At 47.2% G+C, this 18,399-nt stretch overlaps 1 protein-coding gene across 4 annotated transcripts in view; it reads left to right on the forward strand.

Annotated features, from left to right (window-relative positions):
• The window catches only part of HDHD2 (haloacid dehalogenase like hydrolase domain containing 2), a 31,110-nt gene extending 21,615 nt beyond the window's left edge, over positions 1 to 9,495 (forward strand). For 3 of the 4 annotated variants that reach the window (XM_006136754.4, XM_006136755.4, XM_006136756.4), the window contains exons 5-7: positions 3,796 to 4,012; positions 7,871 to 7,934; positions 8,293 to 9,495. In XM_006136754.4, the coding sequence (XP_006136816.1) occupies positions 3,796 to 4,012; positions 7,871 to 7,934; positions 8,293 to 8,396 (385 nt within the window). In that variant the 3' untranslated portion in view covers positions 8,397 to 9,495. The remainder of the gene's footprint in view (positions 1 to 3,795; positions 4,013 to 7,870; positions 7,935 to 8,292) is intronic. The other variant, XM_075932707.1, reaches the window with a different exon arrangement.
• Positions 9,496 to 18,399: the final 8,904 nt, after the last annotated feature.

Raw genomic sequence — 18,399 nt, forward strand, 5'->3', positions numbered from 1 at the left:
TGGGTCCAGGGCTCAAACACCTGCTGAGCCAGCAGGGGCCACGGGCTTCTGCTCTGGACAGGGGGGCTCAGGCTATAGGTCCCCTTCCTAAGGCTAAAGCCCTTGGCTTTGGCTATGGCTATGTTCCCTACATCTCCTGGGCAGGGGGAGCTCAGGTTCTGGCTTTGCCCTCTCTGCTCCCCTCTTCCCCCCGGGGCAGTGGAATTTGGGTGGGCTCAGGTTTCAGTCACAGTTTCTGGGATTGTGTAGTAAGTTTTGTGATCAGAAGGGGGTCATGGAGCAATGAAGTTTTAGAACCCTTGGACAGCACAAGTTTTGTTAGCCGGCGTTCATGGGAAATGGGAGTAGCCAGTTAAATGTGCTGGATACTCGAATTTTTAACTGTACACTAGTCATACTTGCAGGATGGGTTAGATAATAGCTGGTGACAGTTTACACAGAAGCATGACATAAACACACTTTACTGCCACAAGTTTACAAAAAACTTGGCTTCTGTAAGCACTAGAAAATGTCAAAAAAATGATGCTGGATGGCTATCAGAATTTTTCCAGTTAACTGAAGGAGGAAGTGTATTGCCATCTCTGACAGATGCCAGTTAACTGAGTTTTTCAGTTATTAAAGTGCCGGATAACACAGCTTGTACTGTACTAGATTATTACTATTTTACTTGTGACTTGTTTCAAACTGTGTGGGAATTTAAATTCAATGTAATATGCACAAAGCAATATTTAAATTTTAGTAAATCAATTTCTAGTGTGCTAGATAAACTTTTTGATAAACACTTTTTCTGCATTTAAAACCAATTGATGTATTAAACAAAGGAAGAACGATCTGTTGTTAATTAAATTTTCTTCTCACTGTGTTCTTCCAGATTTAAAAATAGTAGAGCTTCTCCTCCTCTCAAACCTAGTTTTTATTCATAGACTAGAAAAGGAAAACAAGCTTTTCTGCTTTTTTAGTGCCCAATAGTTTAATTTTTCCACTTTGAATGAACTGATCATTGAACCAAGGCAAATATTCTGATTGGAACTGCTGGCAAAAACTGATTTAGCACGTTGGCAAACTGGTTCTAAGTGCCTAAACTGTGACCCACACTACAGAACTGGTAGAACTTTACTTAAAATTTGGCTGCAAACATGTACTGCTTATATTCTATTTTGTATTTAATTTAAATAATTTTAATTGCTTATAATAAATTTAGAACTTAACAGGTCAGTGATTTTAAATTTTATTTTACCTCTTTTTTTTAAATAGTTTGCTTAATTTTAAATCCAATTTAAATGAAAAATCCAATTTCAAATGTAAAAATTGATATTTTTTCACTCCGATGTAGAGCAATCCAATTCTTTGGGAAGAGTTATAGCAGAATGTCATACAGGTATTAGTGTTGAAAGAATGTGAAGGGTCAGAAAGAGGTTGCTCTTCTACACACTGGATTTTTCTTGAAGGTTTCTGTACAAAATAATTGGGACTAAAAGGAGAATAAGTCCTCCTTGCCCAGTCCAAGGAAACTGCCAAATAGCATAGCTCAAGAAGCAGGAGGAGCTATTTCATTGTTGCTTTTTCCATTGCACTGGCTACATTTCTATTCATTGTGATTAAGTCTTGGAATTATCTCCAGTATCTGAAGAATTTGCTGTACAATCAAATGGGAAGCACTCAATGATCATTACCTCAGCTTTTATAGATACAGTCATTCTAGAGGGCTTTTATTGCAGTGAAACTAGAACTGGTGAGAGGATTGAAACAGCTGAGCAGTGCATGGTAGTACCAGGCCCCTTCCTTCAGATAAGCATTTAGGCAGATTTTCCAGCGCTACTGATTATGCTTTCAATGTGTATGGAGCTGTTGTGTCCATTGTGAAGAATTATAATATAGGTGATGGCAAAATGTAAACATAAAAAAATCTGATTGTAAGACAAGTGGAGTACCCTTAACTCCTAGGACACTCACAGGCATGCCCAAAATTAATTTAAGGAAACCTTCAACCACCCACTTCCCAAATTACAAACATTCCTGTTTAATTTATAATTTACTTGTGTTGCACTGATTCCTAGAGCTCTCCATTGGGGCCTCATTGTAACAGGCATTGTGCGCGCGCGCGCACACACACACACACACACACACACACACACACACACACACTCCCCTAAGACAGATGGTCACTGCTCTGGAGATGAGCCACGAGACTACTGATGGCTACTGAAGGCAGTTAGGTGGTAGAGCACAAAGTAACAGTGAGATTTTTAGGATTGTTGTAGTAAGCAGTAATATTCAGAATACTATTCCACTCGTGATTACCTGGATCTTTCCAAATGATGCTAGTAGCAGCTTTATTTTAGCCTTCTTAGCATGTCAATTGTGTGGCAGGAAGAATGAAAACTAATTTCATTCTTGCCTGCAGAAACCCAAGGTAGTGTTTTAAATTTCATGCTGACCTCTATAGCAAGCATTGGTAAAGAACTGGAATAATAATGTGGCTGAGGAAATGTGAGAACAGTCTAAAATTTGTGAGGGAGGAAATAACTCTTATTCTCCGAAAACAATTCTACATCCACTTTCTAAAGCCCCCAGTCGCTGTGGATTGCTGAGAGCTTCAAGTGGAAGGCTTTCCACTCAGTTTCTCAGTATTCTAATCAGAGATGTTAAGGATGTGTTGATCAGACATTTTCACTAATCCTTCATTCTGAATTTTTCTCTCCCTATAACAAAAGGGGAAAAAACAACTTTGTTTCTAAAATGTAACTTCTGATAGTATCAGTACCAAGAATCAAAGAAATGTAGCCGTGTTAGTCTGGGGTAGTTTCCTTTGGTATATATGGTTGTGACTACTTTCTTCCACTATTTGATCTGAGGAAGTGGGTCTGGCCCACGAAAGCTCATCATCTAATAAACCATCTTGTTAGTCTTTAAAGTGCTACATTGTCCTGCATTTTGCTTCAAGAATCAAAGAGTTACTTGAGTGTTGTAGTGAATATATGTGTGTGATGTTTATGCCCGTGGACATACTGATCTTTCCTTATAACTAGTGCATGTCTTTTATTTTAACATTCTTTTATTCCTATAAATAAACTGAAGAGTCCATGTTGCATGTTTTCTGCATGGAGTTCATTCAAACTAGGGCAAGCTGGAATCCTGAATGTCAGTCTTGAACTGTGCAGATATTGTGGGCAGTTGGAAGATAGAACAAGCAGTACCAAGAATTGCTCTGCTGAGTAATCTATATTGCAGAATTCCTATGCAGAGTAATTTTGGAAGCACTGCAATATTAATCCACCTAGCAAAGGCCTTGGAAGATTAGCAGGAAATTAAATGTGTGCATCCATCAAAATCACAAGCACTATCTACAGTTAATATCTAATAAAATATTTACAAGGATAAATCAAATGAGTTTTTACTTCGGCCATCAACAATGGAAAGTAACTCTTAGGTTCTGTTAGATAAAGGAATTAATTCCATCACTGAGTGAATATAAATATATACATAACTTTTTGAAAAAAAAAAAAAACCCTCTTTGGCTCTTGTAGTCATTTTAAGACAGTGGCTTCATTAGGTATTTTTATTACCTGGTTTGGGTGGCTGGAAGGTGGAGGAAGTAACTTTATTTATACAACTCACTCAGTAAAACATTAGTTTAATTCTCAACCCTGCTACAATTTGGGGCTTGATTCTGTTTTCATTTAAGCTAATGAGTTTTTGGCATGTACATCACTTGAAGCAGGATTAGGCCCATAGTAGCACATATCCATGAATTCAAGGCTTAATTTTTTTTTTCCTCTTCCCTTGTCTCTCTAGGTTGATCCTTGATGGTGCCCCTCTTATAGCTATACATAAAGCTAGATATTATAAGCGGAAAGATGGCTTAGCTCTGGGCCCTGGACCTTTTGTTACTGGATTGGAATATGCTACCGACACCAAAGCAACAGTGGTGGGGAAACCAGAGACAACCTTCTTCCTAGAAGCCTTACGGGGGATTGGCTGCAAGCCGGAGGAGACTGTTATGATTGGCGATGTAAGTATGAGGACTGAGTAAGCACACTGTTATCTACCTACCTGTGTGACCCCATCTCCACGGTATGTGAGCATTATGAGGAGTATATCCTTCCAGCATCTTGTAAAAGTAGGGAAACATTATAATAGAAATGTAGGGCTGGAAGGGATCCCAAAAAGTCAAGTTAACCTCACTGCACTGAGACAGGACCGAGTAAACCTAGACTATCCCTGACAGGTGTTTGTCCAATGTATTCTTAATCTCCACTGACGTAGTCCCATAAACTCCCTTAGGCTTAGTCTAGAGCTTAATTAAAATTCTCCCTGGTATCTAACCTAAAATCTTTTATTCCCCATTATTTCTTGTCCTACCTTCAGAGGACATGGAGGACAACTGATCACCATCCCCTTTATAACAACTCTTAACATATCTGAAGACTATTATCAGTTCCCCCCATTTCAGAGATAGAGGAACTGATACACTTAGGGCCTAATCCACCATCCAAGTAATCAATTCCATGGCCTCACTGAGTTTCCCCAAGGTCACACAAAGTCTATAGCCAGGAATAGAAACCACCCCTCCTGAATTCCAGCTCCATGTGGAACTCTAGGACCATTCTTCCTCTGTACAGCTTTGTCATAGATTCCCAACTCCAAATAAGCATTTCCATGATCCCGTACCTCTAACATCACTATTTTTTAAAAATCCCCTCCCCCAAAAGGAAAATAGTAACTCTTTAAAGGGACACTGGCAACTTACTCGTTTATTGTGAGGGAACACATTTCCTTAGCTCTGCTACTAAGAATAGGCAATTACAACACACTTTTAAAATCCAAAAGCTTGTTCTTACAAAATACACACTTGGGCCAGAGTGGAGTTGAATCCCTTCAAAGACCATCATTCTTGTGTGTCTGGCTCCTGAGTACTCTACTAAAAATTAGGTTGAAACATTCCATGTTTACAAACGTAATTACAATTCTGTAATACACTTGAGGTAGTAACCAAATTATCCAAGCCATGTTGTCAGGAGAAACCTGGGGTCTGATCTTGCAAATAACTGTCCATGGGAATTCTACCTCTAGTGAGTTCAGCAGGTCTCAATACAGGAATAAATGGCTGTGAATAATGGATCCTTCTTCATGATCAGACCTTTATGTTGTAATATATATTAGTACAGAGTAATTGGTTAATGTTTCAGAATGGCTTTCATCTTGCATTACATTGTACTTGGGGCTGTAGTGCCACTGGTTCAGGTTGTCCAACACTTCCCATTAAAATACTGTTTTCAGTTGCTTATAACTTTACCAACATAGCACTAGAATTTTCCATGTTGTCTGAGTTTGATTATATTTTGAAAAGTTCAGCTAAAACTGCTCAGGTATTTTTGAGACTGACAAGGGGCAAATACCGTATTTTCCGGCGTATAGGGCGACTGGGTGTATAAGACGACCCCCTATCTTTTTAATTAAAAGATAGGGTTTCATCTTATACCCCAGCGCCCCTCCGCCTCCTTTGCTCCCGGTGTCCCTGGTCTGCTGGAGATGGTCCCCAGCAGACCAGAGGCACCGGGAGCAAAGCCGCCAGGAGCGCCTGGGCTGCCCCCCCCCCCCCCCCCCCCGCCGGAGCCCCTCCGCGGCTTTGAAAGCCTCGGGGGAAGCCGGCGGCGGGGCATCCCAGGCGCGCATGGGCTGCCCCCCCGCCGGAGCCCCTCCGCGGCTTTGAAAGCCTCGGGGGAAGCCGGCGGGGGGGCATCCCAGGCGCGCATGGGCTGCCCCCCCGCCGGAGCCCCTCCGCGGCTTTGAAAGCCTCGGAGGGGCTCCGGCGGCGGGGCATCCGGCGTACAAGACGACCCCCGATTTTTGGGGGATGTTTTTTAACATCAGAGGTCGTCTTGTACGCCGGAATATACGGTACTCTGCTTTCCCCAAGCTAAAAAATTCTGGCACCTTTTTCTTTGAACTGCACTAGCACCCCATTAGCACTGGAACAGGAACTTGAAATTTGGCAAATGGGTGGCCTGAGTCATGTATGTGTCTTTTGCGGTCTTGGTAAAAATCTGCCCAAATTTGGGTGACTGTTCTAATTAAACATTTGGGGAAAAAAATCAAATTGCTCATGCTCAATAGAAACTTTGATTTTTAGCAGCTAGTGTTGGAAGCATCTGTCCTCACATTTGAAGATGCCCAAACCTTTCACAACTGCTAGCTCTGACCAGATTTTTTTTATATGCCATCCTCCTAGAGTGACTGAGCGTGTTGCCTCCAGCCCAGGGCTACAGAGGGAAAGCCAGAATTTTCCTGTAATGGTTGCTCCCAGATCTTTTGGGCCTGGGTAGGCTAAGGCACTAGAACTGAGAACAGTATTCCTGTCTCTTTTGCTTTTAGAGATTTGCTATTGGCACCAATGCTGCATGGAGGAGGAAGTTACATGATTTGCATACTGAGGGGACTAATGCCAGACCAAAAGGCAGGGAAAGAAGTGGGTTGAGACGAGGAGTCAGATATGATGCAGATGTGAGGAGAAACTGGGACAGGCAGGCTAAGGAATGGGACAAGAAGTCTGAGTGGGAGAAGGAAGCAGACATTGGGAAGTAAGCCAGAGCAGAAGAGGTCAATATTGGGAGAAATTGACAGAAGAATCTGTGCTCACTAGTCTATACTCCCTTCCAGGGTCTGAGTGGAACCCAAAATGTCCCTATCAACATTTTGTCAGCCAATATCTGTGAAACCTCCTGGCAAAGAATACATCTCATTCTCTCTCTAGTGCTGGTCCACTAGAGCAGAGTCGTCTATTTTTTGTCAAGGTCCAGATTTCTTGGTCAAAGATTTTGCAGTCCATTCAAGAGTATATGCTGGTCTGGATTTGCCCCATGGGCTGTCTGTTGACTTCCTCTGATCTAAGGATGACAATCATCTGTCCGTTAGCTCAAGTGGCAGAAGTCAGTGTGGTGAATCTAAGGCTGTCTACTTTCGCGGCTTCTTGCGTGAGAAATATGCAAATGAGGCTAAGCATGGAATATCACCGAGCCTCATTTGCATACCTAATGAGCTGCCATTTTTGCAGAAGACACTCTTGCGCCAGAAGGAGCTGTCTACACTGCCCCTTCTGGCGCACGAAAAACCCTCTTGCTCAATGCCACTACGCCGATTATTTTCAGGAATAATGGCATTGCGCAAGAGGGTTTTTGTTGCGCAAGAAGGGGCAGTGTAGACAGCTCCTTCTGGCGCAAGAGCCTCTTCTGCAAAAATGGTGGCTCATTAGGTATGCTAATGAGGCTAAGCGATATTCCATGCTTAGCCTCATTTGCATAATTCTTGTGCAAGAAGCCACGAGTGTAGACATGCCTAAAGGTTCCAACTTTATCGATGACCCACATAAGCATCAGATTGACATCTACATGATGGATTTTGGTTTTTTTTTAAAACCTAATAAATTACAAATGTGTGCACATTAAAAGAACAGTATTCATATTTCAATGTCAAGCACTCAGGTAGCCTGAATTCTGATATTTCTGAAGTTTTGAGTGCACCTGAAAATGCAAAGAGGCAGTCTTCCAAGTATCACTAGATGCCTGAACACCAAAACCCTACTAAGCATCTCTCTGCATCTTTAGGCACATACAAACTTTTTAAAAACTGGTCCTCAATTTGAGTATTTAAGCCATATATGAGATTTAGCTTAAATGTTGCAGTCCTTTCTCAAGCAAAGCTCCCATAGAGATAACTTTAGTGCATTTTGTCCAAGTGGTAATTTCAGGATATGGCGTATTATTGTTTTGATTACCTGGATCATGGCATGGTGGTGAGCACCACCGAATGCCCATAAACAAATTTGTTTCTGTAACTCTAGATTAACCTTGTTGCCTCTTCTGTCTGCCAGGATTGTAGGGATGATGTTGGTGGAGCCCAGAATGCTGGCATGTTAGGTATTTTAGTAAAGACTGGTAAGTACCGTATGGATTTTGACAATTCGTGATAAATTTGTTCACTGAAGTAGAGGGGGTTCAAATAACTCCATCACATAAATAATCAGTTGCAAAATTAGGTTGGGGTTTTGGTCAAACCACCTCTGGGGGAATCTAAATAGAGTCTTAAATGAATGTCAGCCTAACGCTGCAAAGATCATCTGTGATGCATTAGGTCAAGGAGTATGCCAAGTGGTGACGCCTTTTAAAGGGCTTTGTTTGTGAAACACATGTGATAGGAGCATCTGACAGAATCTGTTTTAGCTACAGGGAAGACTAGGCTGGCTGGACAGCCAAAGCAGCTTTTAAAAAGCACCTTTTTGTTCTTTTATTTCAGGTAAATATCGAGCAGCAGATGAAGACAAAATTAAACCAGCTCCTTACCTAACCTGTGAGAGTTTCCCACAAGCAGTAGACCATATCCTACAACATCTGCTATGAGAGAAGCATTTAGTTTGGAGAAACTTGACTCTGTCTTGACATTATTGCCTCTTTCCTCCTCACAAAATAAAACTCAAAGCACTATGTGCAATCAGGCCATGAACATGTCTCGCTGCAAAGCACTGAAAGGAAATGATACTAATATGCAACCCAGTGGCAAAGCATTGGTAAAACTCTCCTGCTGTCCTGAAGATGGAACACAGTGTGGAAAAGAGGTCTCAGGTATGCATCAGGTCAGATGGCAGGAGGAAGGAAACCAACCAACAGAAAAAATAATTTGCTTTCTTGTATTATGCAAGGATATGAGGGAAGTTCACATAGAGTCTTTGTTTTTGACTATTTAAAAGTAACTGTTTAAAAAGTCCATCAGAAATGTACAAGATAGTAACCATCAACAAAGCATAATAGCCTTTTTTAGCCTAAATGATATGTCTGTATGTTTGTTTTAGTTACCATGTGTCTTCTCTCTGCTGTGATATGACTAATTTAAATGTCGAGATGATACACATTAGGAATGACTTACAGTTTAGGGTAGTATCATTATTAATAGCCATCCCTGCTGATTTCTCTCCCTCATTTCAACCAGGTAACAATTGTTTGAATTTTATATAAAATTTGAAAAAAACAAACTATCAGTATTTTACAGATGTTTTAATTAGATACCGTTATTAACAGGAATGGTGTAGAAACAAAAATATGGTCCTTAATGGCTTTATAGGTCATGAATTTTTGAAGTTAGACTTCAGCAGGGTCCTATTAACTGTGCAGTTGTAAGGTTTTTTTTTTCCTTTTTAATGCTATGAGAAAAATCCTTCAAAACCCATGGGACCGCTTCAAGCTTTTAAGCACTTGGTTAATACAGCTGTAAAATGAAATCTCATTCTGTAGCATGCATTGTTCTTTCTGCATGTGTGAAATCCACCAAAATGAACTAACTTTGTAATGATGGTAAATGGCTTTCCTGGTCCATTTGCAAGCTGTAATAATCAAAGTCCTTTCCAGTTGTTTTACAGTGCTCCTATGTGTTAAATTATGAGACTGTAATTGTACATCATTGTTGTACTCACCTTATTGAAAATATAGTTGTATTACTAAGCCACACTGCTTCTAATTGAGAAAAAATATCATAATGAATATGTAGCAGCAGGCTCAATCTAAAGAAAGAAGCTTTACCCACAATCTTTGTGGCTGGTTACATTTCACTTGGAGTGAATTTCAGCAAGCTGTGCCTTGGACACAGCAAGCCGTGCCTCTTTGGTTGTGAGGCTGTCTCTTTGGTCTGTATTTGGGGATTTGAAATTACTTCTGCAAATGTGGTTGAGTTTAGTGACTCCAATCCAACCTCTCATTTCCTCTTCCCAAAATCTTGTGAAAGTCAAGGACTATATAGGGTAATAGAGCCCCTCCCTGAGCCACCTAAAAGATCTGCCTCCCTTACCTAATACACAGAGTGATGAGTAAATTCAGTCAGCCAACCACTCCCTGGGTGTGTCTACACTGGGCCACTTATTCCGGAAAATCAGCCGCTTTTCCGGAATAAGCCGCGAGCTGTCTACACTGGCCCTTGAATTTCCGGAAAAGCAACGATGCTGTACTGTACAAAATCAGCCGCTATTCTGGAAACCGTACGATGCTCCCGCTCGGGCATAAGTCCTTTTTCCGGAAAAGCTTTTCCGGAAAAGGGCCAGTGTAGACAGCTTTTCCGGAAAAGCAGAAGAAACGTAAAAAAGCGGTTTGGACGGCGGGAGACCCCGTAGAAGCCACGGACTTCCGCATTACCCGAGGGCTTAAAGAGCACGCACACTACTGGCCGCACGTGGCAGGAGGCCCTCAGACCTCCCTTCCCAGCTCTGCGACGTGGCAAGTGTGCTGCCCAGCCACCTCAGCGGAGGCATGGCAGCTCGAGGTGGTCAGCCACCGTCACCCGGGGCAGAGGAGGAAGCCCCCAGGGGCCGGAAGCGCAGGGCCCCATCCTGGACCCCCAGGGAGCTGGAGGCCCTCCTGGACCTGTGGGAGGAGGGTCTCCATGACCTCCAGTCCCGCCGCCGGAATGCTGAGCTGTACACCCGGATGGCCCGGAACCTCGCCCAGCAAGGGCACCCCAGCCGCAACTGCAAGCAGGTCCGCTCGAAGGTTAAGGAGTTGCGGCTGGGGTACGTGCGGGCCACGGAGGGGAGGGGAGCAGGGCCTGATGCCTGCCCCTATTTTGAGCGGCTGAACTCATTTTTGGGCGAGCCAGCCCCGCAAGGCCCAGCTGTCCCCGTTGACACCTGCCAGCACCCCCCGATCATTCGTCCCACCGAACCGGAGGAGGAAGACGAGAGTGGCGGCGCTTCGGGAGAGGAGGCCAGCGTTGCCACCCAGCAGGCCCCCTCCAGCAGCTCCTCTGTGGCCGGGGAGGAACCCACTGGTGAGTCTTTGAAGGTTACACTCCCAAAGGGCGGGGGGCGGAGGGCGGGGGGGAGCGAGACCCAAGTGTCCGGAGGGGGGAAGGGGAGAGCATGTCACTCAGGCCACGTGAGCTGCACGCTGCATAGCATGCGGCAGTTAGCAGCACGTGCAGCCTGGTGACTGAGCGGCAGGTGGCCGTGGCAGGCAGCTGCGGGCATGGCTGGGACCGTGCTTCTCACACACATTTCAGCGGGATCAGGGGGAAGGGTGGATGCCGGCTGGAACCGGACAGGGCCCGAGGGACTCAGCCCAGAGCCTGCTGCTCCACCAAGGGGTGCAGCACAGGGAATGGCACACTGTCCCAGGCCTGGCTGTGAGGCACAGCCAGCTGCTCCTGGGATAAGTGCAACGTCACAGTCCTGTGACCGTGGACCACCACCGAGCCGCTCACCTGCTCCCAGTGCCTTGGCAGGTTCCCCGAGGGAAGTCCCCACTGCGGCCACACCTGTCCCTGGGCTACCAGGCTTGCAGGAGGGATAGTGGGAGGGAGATGGGCCCCTGAGTTTTGCTGCAAGGATGGGACATCCCCTCACCCAGTCACCCTTTCTGGTTCTGACCAGGAGATATCGCACGCAATGGGATCTGAGAGCCCAGACTGCCACTGACAGGTGTGCTCCCAGGCACTGCGTGGGGATGCATCTCGCTCCCTGTCAAACACCAGTGATTAGCCCTAAGCTTTTCACAGTGTCCACCGGCAGGGAGTTCCACAGGTGAACGCAGCACAAGCACCCTCCTGCCCTGCACGGAGCCAGGATACAGACCGGTGCTTACAATACTGCAGGGAGGACCCTACTCCCAGGGGTGGTCCTTCTTGCCAACATACAACACCCCCCGGGAGCAGGAGGGGAACTGAGTGGGCCCAAGCCACAACTGTGCGGTCACCTGGGGCTCTGGGGTGGAGGGCATGGAGGTGTGGGGACAGTGGATGGCCTGCCTGACTGACCCGTCCTTTCTTCTCTTCCCTGCAGCGGGACCCAGCACCAGACCCGTGACTCCAGCAGCAGCGGCACCCCCAGCTGCCCAAGCCCGGAGGACCAGGCTCCGACACCGGGACCAGCTGCTTCGGCGTCATGTCACCGCAGTGGAGGGGATCCAGACCTCCATTGCGGAGCGTGTGCAGGGGGACCAGGAGTGGCGGCAGGAGGGATGGGCTGCGTTCCTGGAGGAATGCCGCAAGATGCGTGCCACAATGGGCACCCTGACGGCACATTTAATACATGCCATCCACTATGGCATGGCTGGACCGCATGCCCCCGCCATCCCTCCGGGAGCACAGCCCATGCCCCCTCCTATCCCTGCTCCTCTCCCAGCTCCTGCTCCTCTCCCTGCTCCTGCTCCTGCTCATGCTCCTGACCCTGCTCATGCTCCTGCTCCTGCTCCTGACCGTGCTCATGCTCCTGACCCTGACCCTGCTCATGCTCCTGCTCCTGACCCTGAAGACCGTGCTCCTACTCGTGCTCCTACTCGTGCTCCTACTCGTGGGCACCTCAGCGTGCAGGCTGCCCCAACGCGGTCTGCCCAGCGTGGGCAGGTCCGCCCCCAGAGGGGCGCTCGCAGGGGCCACCCGTCCCAGTAACTGCCCCTCCCTCCTTCTCCCAGTTAAAGGTCCCCCCCCTCCTTCTCGCAATTAAAGCTCCCCCCCCTTCTCGCAGTTAAAGCTCCCCCCCCCTCCTTTGTAAATAAAAAGTTCTGTTTTCATTTCAATCTTGTGTGGTTATTGTGTTCCTCTAGTAACTGTACAGAAATTATGTGAGATTCCAATTAGCCACTTCAATTTAAGAGGGTTACAACTGTGGACAACAAATTCATGACTCTATCACCGGGGGGGGGGGGGGCTTTTTCAGTGGTCATTGGTTCGCGGCGCATAAAGAAATACTGAGACTTTTCAGTAAAGATGTAAACCAGAAACTATATTTACATAGCAACAAACAAGCAGAAAAAAATGGTTACAATATGCAGTACAGTACAGATTCAAAAACATAAGTTAGGCGCAGGGAGGACGATTGTGGTGTTGCTGGCCACCTCGATCCTTTGGTCCTTCCGGGCCTCAGGAGAGGAACAGCCAGGAGATCCCTCGACGGATGATTGTGGTGTTGCTGGCCACCTCGATCCTTTGGTCCTTCCGGGCCTCAGGAGAGTAACAGCCAGGAGATCCCTCGATGGATGATCGTGCTGTTGCTGGCCATGTCAGTCCTTTGGGCCTTCCGGGCCTCAGGAGAGGAACAGCCAGGAGATCCCTCGACGGATGATTGTGGTGTTGCTGGCCATGTCAGTCCTTTGTGCCTTCCGGGCCTCAGGAGAGGAACAGCCAGGAGATCCATTGAAGATGGCACTGATGTAAGCCTTCCACACAAGTCCCAAATCCTGTTGGCTGTTCCTCAGGACGGCGATGGTGGCCTAAACCCTAGCCTAACTTAAAAGAAAAACCCTAACTACACCCGACGCACCCGACGAACAGACTCGATGACGGCCACGATGTGCTGTGACCCGACACTTTACTATACTATGGGGGGGGGGGAGGTAAGGAGAGGAGGTGGGGAAGGGTAGGAGCTGGGACGGAGTACTCTGGGGTGACCCAAGCGACCCTGCTACGGGGCTTGGGCAAACATGTCCACCAGGGCCTCTCTAATGCGCACCGCCTCCTGGCGCGCCTGGCGGATGGCAGCTGTGTCGGGCTGGTCCAAGGTCTGTGCCTCAGCTGCCACCCATGCAGGGAGGAAGGCCTCCCCACTGCACTCCACAATATTGTGGAGCACGCAGCACGCGGCCAGCACTTCCATTGCATTCTGCTCACCCATGTCGAGACGGGTGAGCAAACAACGGAAGCGGGCTTTTAACCGTCCAAACGCCAGCTCCACTGGGTTTCGGGCCCGGTTGAGGCGGTCGTTGAACTGGGCCCGGTTCTGGTCCGGCTGCCCCGTGTAGGGCCGCATGAGCCAGGGCATCAGGGGGTAGGCCGCATCCCCGACGATGCAGATGGGCATCGGCACATTCCCGACAGTCAAGTCCCGCCGGGGGAAGTAGGTGCCCGCCTCCAACCTCTGAAATAGTCCTGAGTTCCGGAGGATGCGGGCATCGTGTGCCCGGCCGGACCAGCCGCCGTAGATGTCCAGGAAGCGACCCCGGTGATCCACGAGGGCTTGCAGGACGATGGAGCAGTATCCCTTTCTGTTCATAAAGTGGGCTGCTCGATGCTCCGGGGCCCGGATGGCGATGTGGGTGGCGTCCAGGGCTCCCCCGCAGTTGGGGAACCTGAGGGCAGCGAAGCCGGCCATGGTCTCATCGACGTCGCGCAGGCGGATGATTCTTGGCAGCAGGACGTCGTTGATGGCGTGGACGACCTGCAGAAGGGTGCAGAGAAACACAAGGGAACACATTACATACAGCAAGGGGTGAGTGTGCGCTCCTTTGGGTCCCCCCCTTGATTCCCTCTGTCCACACACACACACACACACACACACACACACACACACCCAGGGCCCCCCTCGCCCCACGCCCCCCCCCACCAGTGGGCCGGTGCAAGGGAGGGACGGTCGAAACCCCTGAGCGACCCAGCCTGGAGTCTTGGGTGTCCCTGGGCCTGGAGTGGAGCACTCTCCCCCCATCTCACTCCCCCTGGGACTTACCTGGATGACGATAACGCCAACGGTGGATCTTCCCACCCCGAACTGGTGTGCCACCGAGCGGTAGCTGTCCGGTGTGGCCAGCTTCCACAGCGCGATGGCAACCCTCTTGTTGACGGGGATGGGTGCCCGCAGCCGGGTGGCGGTTCTCTGCAGCGCGGGGGTCAGCCAGGTGCACAGCATCAAGAAGGTCCGCTTTCTCATTCGGAAATTCCGGATCCACTGGTAGTCGTCCCATCGTCCGAGGACCACACGGTCCCACCAGTCGGTGCTCGTTTCCAAAGTCCAAATGGGCCGGTCTATCGTCGGGTGCTGATGCCACGTGGTTGCCAGGACCTCCCTGGTGAGGGAGTCCAAGGCAATCTCTGCCTCCTGGTACATGAACACCAGGGCACCAGCCTGCAGCACGAGCTCCAGGCATCTGTACAGGTCTAACAGGGGCCCGAGCAGGTACATGGCCACCCACGGCTCCATAGCAGACAGTGCAGAGCAGAAAAAATAAAATGCCAGGAAAAGCTGCTGGGGGGCCAAAGGGTGGTGTCCCCAAAACTCACAGGGCAACCACCGACCCTGTGAAGGGTGCCAGTCTCTGGCAGAGGTCACAAGGCACGGGAGCACGAGACAAACGGCTGCCCGGCGAGACCCCTTTAACCACGCGTCTGGACGGAGCTCCGGCTCCGCCCCCGGAAAGGTCTGGTGGCCTTTGCCCTTTTCAAAATGGTTCCGGGCTTTTTGCTTTTCCGGAAAAGCGCGCCGCCAATGTAGACGCGCTTTTCCGGAAAAGCGCATCGTTATCGCGGAAACTCCGTGGCCAATGTAGACGCTCCTTTTCCGGAAAAGCTGAAAACGGAATATATTCCGTTTTAAGCATTTCCGGAAATTCATGCCAGTGTAGACGTAGCCCCTGTGTAGCATCTGTGACATATAAGCCAACAGAAAATGTAACTGACAAAGAATGGGTTGTCCATCTGAGGGTATGTCTACACTGAAGAGTTTTTCCGAAAAAGCTACACTTACGTCCACACTGCTATTGCGTTATTTCAATAGAAAGTCGAAAGAATGAGGGGAGGTTTTCTGACAGCAGTAAACCTCTTTCTACAAGGAAGAAGCCTTTTTCTGAGAGAGCTTTTTCAGAAAAAGGAGTGTGTGGATGCGGAAGAGTGTTTTCTTGAAAGAGGCAGCCTCCAGGAAAAAGCACAGGTGCCCTAGTGGCCACTCCATCCACAGTAATCACAACTGAAATGCGAAATAGTGTCCACATTGGACGCTATCTTTCGAAAAAGCACATCGCTTTTTTGTTGCGCTTTTGCTGTATAGATGCTCTCTTTCAAAAAAAGCTTATTCCGAAAGAAGCTTGCAGTCTAGTTGTAGCCTGAGAGGGAAGTGTGGGTATGTTGTAGCCAATCATGTGACATTTATACACAAGAGCAGCTCACCTGAGACCACATAAGGGGACATCTGGAAAAGATAACAAGGAAGTGGCATCTACTGTTAGTAAGGCAGAGAGGATTAGAAGAGAGTTACAGAGGATTGAGATCTTTCTTCAGAAAAATATGGTTCCTAAAAGGGAATGCAGTCACTCAAAGAGCACATGGCAGTGATTTAACTCTGTTACTTACTTTTCCATTTTTAGAAGGAGAGGAAAGATCTCCATATTCAAACCTTGGATTCATACCCTACTCCAATCCAAAGGCCTGTTTAGTTCCCACAGGTGGCTGTGCAATTGCAGTTAGCTACTCCAAAAAGTATTTCAGGGCTGTGTTCGTGAACGACACTGCAATTCCCCACCACCAAGCTCCTCCTATTCTTCACCTTGTCTACTAAAAGCCACTTACTTCTTTTTCCTCTTCACTGGCCTCTTTGCTTAGTCCAAGACCTTTCCCCCTTGACTGTACTTTGTGTCGATTCTCCCCCCTGCTGTGTACCTGAGTTCATGCAGTCCCCTAGGACCAGAGACCTGTATGCCAAACCTCCACTCGTTACATCTGTGTAAAACTTGCTTCTTCAAAGGAGGCTAGTAACCTATGATCCTGGACAGGTTCTATTTTAAAAGTACAGTAGAGTCTGGATTAACCGACACCCGGTAAGTCGACACTCTGCTTTATCTGACCCTGCAGCTCCCGAGGATTTTGTCCCCGGGAGCTGCACGGTCGGATACAGCGCGGGTCAGGAGAACGGCCCCACTTGTTGCCACGTTGCTCTCTAGGAGCAGCTGCTGCCACTCCTGCCGGGGACAAAGCAGCCCCGGCAGGAGTGGCAGCAGCTTCTAGAGAGCAAGGGAAAAGTTGATGCTACTCTGCCGGGGATGCTTCATCCTCCGCAGGAGCGGCATCAGCTGTTCCATTGCTCTCTACAGTAGAGTCCGTATCATCCGACATATTCGGTAATCTGACCATGTGTCAGTCCCGTTTAGGTCGGATGATAGGGACTCTACTGTATGGTCATTAGCTCCACCTCTAAAGACGTGAAGTAGCAGATCTGGCAATCACATAATCTTTTCATCTTTACTCTCATCCACCTCTTCCTGTAGTGACATCCCTTTCTCTTGTGACTTTACTTGGACTGTGGATAGTTGCTCCATTAGGCCCTGAGCTGCCATCCCCAAATGAAAGCTACAAGATCACCATTATTTTGTGGCCATTTAGCCATGAGCTCTGCTAGCCCTGGTCTACACTAGGGAGTTTTTTTTCAAAATAACTCCCCTTATTTGGAAATAACAAATGGAGCATCCACACTATCAAGCCTATTATTTCAAAACAACCACCTCATTATTTTGAAATAATTCCTGTTTTCCACAAGGAATAATGCCTATTTCAAAATAACAGTAGTGTGGATGCTCCACAGCTGCTATTTTGAAACAACTATTCCCCGGGGTCATTCAACGTAATTACGCCCAAGTGCTTCCTGGGGCTTTAAGTTGAGGTAGCACGTTCACATTAAGGTAGGCTGCCTCAGACTAGGCTTCCCTGTAGTGTGGACATGCTATTTCGATTATTTTTTCAGGAGTTATTTCTAAATAATGTTATAGTGTAGACATGGCCCTAGGCAAGAATAGCGTGCACAGGGATGGGGACCTTGTGATTGAGAGCTGATTAGGGTACGTATGGAAGGGAACTCTATGGGTTGGGAGAGGCCCTGTCTCATTGTGGCTTTTTATGTATCACACGTAAGAATGGTTTCAGCTTGGTGTAGGCTTCCACAGTGCTCAAGTAGATCTTGGCCATTATCACTGCTTGACATGTGGATAGGTTTTGCGCACTGAATTCTAATAAATAACTAGCAACAGACCATATAACTCATTCCCCCTCTTTAAAAAAGTGTTGTTAGCGTCACAGATATTCTTAGCCCTATGAATCATCTCAACTGTCATCCACTTACAGTTCCTCTTCAGCATATGCCTCTTCAGTTTTGGAAAAATCCTGACTTCTAAAGATACCAGTTAATGAACAAACAAACAAACAAAAAAAGAAGGAGGAAAGACCATTAGAACAGAATATCTACCGGAGCTGGGCTCCATGTACTAAGTAAGTAATTTAAATTAGCCCAGATTCTTCAGCAAAAATGTACTGATACGCACTACACTACTCTAGTAAAAGCAAACTTACATTGGTTGTAGTTGGGTAAAAATGAACCAAAAAACAAATGGGGTGGAACACACACATCAATACATGAACAAATTCTATCCCAGACCAAAACCGCTTAACCTGACCATGACTACATGGTAATAAGAAGATGGTGAATTTAATCCAAGATGGGAATTTTTAAAAAGTCACTTACACTTCATTGGCTAGTAAATGCCCGATTGGTTGTGATGATATAGTTTCAGTACAGTAAACCCATAAATCTTGCTATTTCTGACACAAGCTTTCTACTTTTGCTCCTCTCCCCCTAAGTAGTAAAAATCACTTGCAGTGAATAAAGATGATGCA

The sequence above is a fragment of the Pelodiscus sinensis genome, chromosome 6 (genome assembly GCF_049634645.1).
Source record: "Pelodiscus sinensis isolate JC-2024 chromosome 6, ASM4963464v1, whole genome shotgun sequence".
NCBI classification, from domain to species: Eukaryota; Metazoa; Chordata; order Testudines; family Trionychidae; genus Pelodiscus; species Pelodiscus sinensis.